Source organism: Eurypyga helias, unplaced genomic scaffold, assembly GCF_000690775.1.
Source record: "Eurypyga helias isolate BGI_N326 unplaced genomic scaffold, ASM69077v1 scaffold4640, whole genome shotgun sequence".
Classification (NCBI taxonomy): domain Eukaryota; kingdom Metazoa; phylum Chordata; class Aves; order Eurypygiformes; family Eurypygidae; genus Eurypyga; species Eurypyga helias.
In genome coordinates, this window is record NW_010226109.1 from 630 (window position 1) to 5,626 (window position 4,997).

General features: G+C 45.8%; 1 protein-coding gene across 1 annotated transcript in view; it reads right to left on the reverse strand.

The window, feature by feature from the left end:
* Positions 1–2,949: 2,949 nt before the first annotated feature.
* The window catches only part of LOC104509568 (dolichyl-diphosphooligosaccharide--protein glycosyltransferase subunit DAD1-like), a 3,056-nt gene continuing 1,008 nt past the window's right edge, over positions 2,950–4,997 (reverse strand). Inside the window, 1 exon segment of the mRNA XM_010151547.1 lies at positions 2,950–3,059. Within this exon segment, the coding sequence (XP_010149849.1) occupies positions 2,950–3,059 (110 nt within the window).

A 4,997-nucleotide genomic window follows, 5' to 3' on the forward strand; every position in this document is an offset into this window, starting at 1 on the left:
ATGGCAGCCAGTGTGGCAGGGGGAGATCTTAGAAGTGTGTAAGATTTCTGAATTTGCTGACAGGCCTCTGCACCCTGTTATGTAGGCAGTTAATTTGATTACAAGCAGAAAAATCCTTTCGCTTCTCCTGACCAAAAGAGAAAGGAGGAAGATGGGGCAGGCCAGAGAGTCCTCTCACATTGGCAGGGAAGGAGATGTTGCCATGGTCCATCTGCAGCAACCTCTCCCTTACACCAGCTCCTGCCCCCTAATACCTACCTATGGGTAGGAGATGAACTTGGATTTGGACCTTTTCTAGGGGGTTTGTTGGAGAAAACAGCCTGTCGGACATTTTTCATCTCTCATTAAACTTGGCCATGTACACAAACCAGCCTCTCTTCTTGCCCTCTCCTACATGGAGAACAGAGACCCAAGCATGGTCTTTATATGGAGCAGTGCTTGCAGACATCTACAGAATTCTAAAAGCTTATTCAGATGTGGGAGAAGCTCTAATAGGACCTGAATCCTAGTGCTGAGTTTATGGCAATTAGAGGCACTGCAAACTGGTAAAAATCAGGGTAAAAAAAAGAAACCCTAAAGAAAATCCATGGTTTTCCTTTCCTACAGGATCCTGTGCAGCTCTTGTAAGTAGCCACAGGAGGGTCCCAGCCTGGAACTCTCACCAAAGCTGAAGCAGAGTCACACAGACCCACAAGGAGGCACTTGCAGCTTGCAAACAGCAGCAGCTGCAGTGGCAAAAGGGAGACACTGTGAACATGCTGGCTCTGTCTGCCATGGGCTTTGCTCAGAGAAAGCCCTTCTTGTAGGAAAGAAGAGCTCGGTGGCTCTTTCACAGTCCCTGCATTCTGTCGAGACACTCGCCTGCTCCCCAACAGTACAAAGCTGGTACCATTGTAAACAATCCCAGCTTAATGCCTGGGACTGTGGGGTGGTGTCAGAGCTGCCATGAATTCTGTTCCTACAACAGACCCAGACAGCAGCCTTGGAGACCATGAAGACCCTGCTCCCTCATACCTCATTCTTCAAAGCCTGTTAGGCAAGAGACTTAAGAGTCCCAGGTTTCACATTTTATGTGTTTAGTGGCTGCAGCACAGCTGGAGATGCTAAAGAGGAAAAGGTGACACACAGGAGCCATAACCCAATGCTGAGATGATGAACAGACCCCGTGTTTTATGTCCTGAGTGCCGGCAAACCAGCATTTCTTTGTCACATCGCCTGAATTGATGAACAGACCCCGTGTTTTATGTCCTGAGTGCCGGCAAACCAGCATTTCTTTGTCACATCGCCTGAATTGATGAACAGACCCCGTGTTTTATGTCCTGAGTGCCGGCAAACCAGCATTTCTTTGTCACATCGCCTGAATGCACATTTAACCTACCCAGTGTTTCAGCTGCAGAACAAAGTAGACAGGCATGCAGCAGCACCAGTACAAGGATGCCTGAAGGTAACCCAGGTAAATTCTGCAGCCAAAGGTGTGGAGGGACTAGCTGGGGTTAATATTTTATCCTGTGCCCATAATCTGATCACTACAGGACTCTAACTTTCTATCAGGTCAAAGAAGCATTTGACCTCAATGCAGGAGCTAGCTTGGGCTTGAGGAGGCAATGGCCACAACCATTGCGTTTGGCATTCCATAATGCCTTACAGGGAAAAGGATTTTCAATGAGATTAAGGCTGAGGGGAAACCGTCTCCAGAGACTCAGAACAGCTCAAGTGCAGCTCTGTTTGAGGCACTGACACAGCTCAGCAGCCCCTTTTAAGATCCTAGGGTTTATCAGTACATCAGATTGAAGAAAATCTGACTCTGGTAAGGTGGCTGCATCATTACCAGGCCTTACTGGGACATCCAGCTGTGCCACACATGTCTTTGAGGGATTTAGTAGAGCCTGTGGGAAGATGGGTACACCTGGGGATGTGCTGGAGGACACATTCTGCTTCCTTCCATTCATGACCACTAACCACAACCTAACCCAAAATTTCCACAGCTTTGAATCCTGGGTGAACATTGGCAATATACTTTCCATAAGATAAAGGGGCCGGAAATGGAGATAAAAAGGGTGGATTACAACTGAGTTTCCATGATGACTTGTTTGCTGCTTTCCTCTGAAAGTAGGGCACAGAAAAAAAGCCTGCTGGGTAGAAAGAGGGGGGAAGGGTGGAGGAGGGCGGGTGTGTGTAAATCACGATGTGTCTGAAAGGTAACACGGGTGTCAAAAGAACCTGTTTATTTGTCACCAACAGGGAAAACACTGCAGTATTATCAAGGGTTTTATTGAGAGAAAGGATTACAGTAACTGTAACGAGGCAACAGACCCCTCAACTCCATAGGACAGTCTGTGGAGAAACGTCTTGAGCCCTGCTTCCCCTTCCTCCACCAAGAAACCAGGTAGGAGTCTGCTGGGGAACAGCACTTCCCAATGCCAGTTTGACATCTGAGCTCAAGAGCAATTCAATACCTGTAAAGAGAGAAAGGCAACATGAACCTGCCAAGGGAGAGGACAATAACAACAGGGCATGTCCTCCATTTTTCCACCACCAAAATCTCCCTGTCTCAAACTCCCTCATCTGCTGAGAAACTCTAGACTTGGACACCAACCAGACATTTGCCTCCAAACAGAACACAGGAGTTCCAGCTCCAAAGTCCCTCTTGCAAAATGGTGTATTCCTCTTGTAAGACAGAGGGGTCTGTAACACTCCTTGTTAAACTGTCTTTTAAATTATAAAAGCCAAAAAATACATGCATGATACCAGAAAGCTGTAGATCCTAACCTTGTGTCAACCCAGAGGACAACAGCTTAACTGTACTTGGTCAATAGGAATCTGGGAACTAGGCCTCCTGGATTCACTGTCTAGTTCTCTCCACATTCTACAAAAGTACTGAAGTTATGTGAGCTGTAGTTGCCCCTTTTGTGACCCTATGGATTAGTACCTCACAGTCTCTTCTAGAGCTCAGGCAACAAAATTGACAACAAGATGGAGGATGTTGTTGGCAAAGGGGAAACCAGCAAGTGCCCCATCTGGTGAAATGCCTTGGAACTCGCCTTTGTTTTGGGGTTGATCTGGATCCAGAGTTGTCGTGGTTTAACTCCGGCGAGCAAAATACCCCAAAGCCACTCTCACTAATCCCCCTCCTCTCCTCCAGTGGAGGGGGAAAATTGGAGGGAAAAGACAAGGAAGCTCATAAAATTGAAATAAGAACTATTTACTAATTGAATATAAATTAATATATACAACTACTACTAAGTAATTAGAATAATAGGAAATAAAACATATGATACAATTATGATACAGTTGCTCACCACCCACTGACCAATGCACAACCACATGCTGAGTAGTAAGAGGCAGAGCCAGAGAGACCAAGAGTTGCAGCTCGAGAGTGATTGCAGCCCAAGAGCCGCAGCCCTTGGGCTGGAGCCCTCGGGTAATAGCAGCCCGAGAGCGATCACAGCCTGAGAGCTGTTGCAGCAGATTCCAAGCAAACCCTACCAGAAATAGCATGACCAGGAAAACTAAACAAACCCACCAACTCCCTCCCGAAGGAGCCAGCACAGGAGTTAGCAAAGCAGCTAATGCTGGAGTCAGGGAGAGGGTTAGCAAGTGTGCGGGAGTGAACTAGAGAGAGTCAGAAAGTGATGGCTCCCGGACACCCTCCTCACCTGTGCCCCCAACCTGATGTACCATGGGATGAAATACTCCCTTGGTCAGTCTGGGTCAGGTGCCTGAACTGTGTGTCCCCTACACTGCCTGTAGCGAGACAGTGAGAGCTGGGAATGCAGCTGCAGGATCAGAAGTGGAGAAAGACCTTGAATTTGGTACAGACATTCCTCAGCGCCAGCTCAGACTTTATCAGTGCTGCTCTCAGTGTAAATCCAGGAACGCAGCTTCACAGCAGCCACAGTAAAGAGGTAACTCTTTCCTGACTGAACCCAGCACAGGAGACAAACTGCATTTCAGAGAGAAAATGAGAGATTAGGAATCACAAAAGGAAGTCATGGTGGTGTTACCAAAACGTAATGAAGAAAATTCTCTAAACCAAATGATAGCTTAGAAAGGCAACATTGGTTTATTGTGGCACCGGGTGCATGGGGTTATCTCTTCCTAGCACAGACACCAAACAGAGTTCTTTGTGCTATATTGATACACAAAAGTTTCAGGATTAGTAATTTTCCAGTCCACCCCCCTTACAATGATTGCTTATACTATTATAATATTGCTGACATATTGCTTCCCCTATTATGTTTGCTCAGGGCAAGGGTCTTCTTGATCTATGGGTGTCATTTTTACTATTATAATGAACTTTTAATGAGCAAAGTTCACAAAAAGGACAAAATTCTTTAAACATCTACTAATCTACAAAAAAAATCTCAGCTTACAAGGACACTGCTGAGCTACTAATGAGCATGTACCTTCCTCCTGCTTTTGATAAGCAAGGGGGCCGATCCCTGGTTATCAAATGTTTCTCAGCAATGCGTGCAGAGAAACACACTGGAAAACAGGGTATCATCAAAACAGCTTAACATAGTGAAAAACAGAATAAAGTCAAAACAGCTTATCCTAACAAAATATCATCAAAATAGAATATAGTGCAAAACAGAACATTATGAAAAACAGACTATAAACAGAACGTTGTCTAAACAACTTAACACAGAAAGACACCTTGACTCCTACATTATTCTAAGAGTTAGCCTTTGACACTTTGGCTTGTCAGCCTAACGTGAAGAACATGAAGGGCCTGTAACAGTGGGAAAGCACAGTCTTACTGGGGCAGCCCAACCCAGTCTGGGTCACTCTTCCAACAGGGTACCACAAGAAAAGGTAACTCCATTTTTATTATAAGATGAGCAGGACACTGGCAGGGGATTTGCACAGAGCTTTTATCATAGCTTCACAGAATGGTTTAGGTTAGAAGGGACTTTAAAGATCATTTAGTTCCAACCTCCCTGCCATGGGCAGGGACACCTTCCACTAGACCAGGTTGCTCTAAGCCTCATACAGCC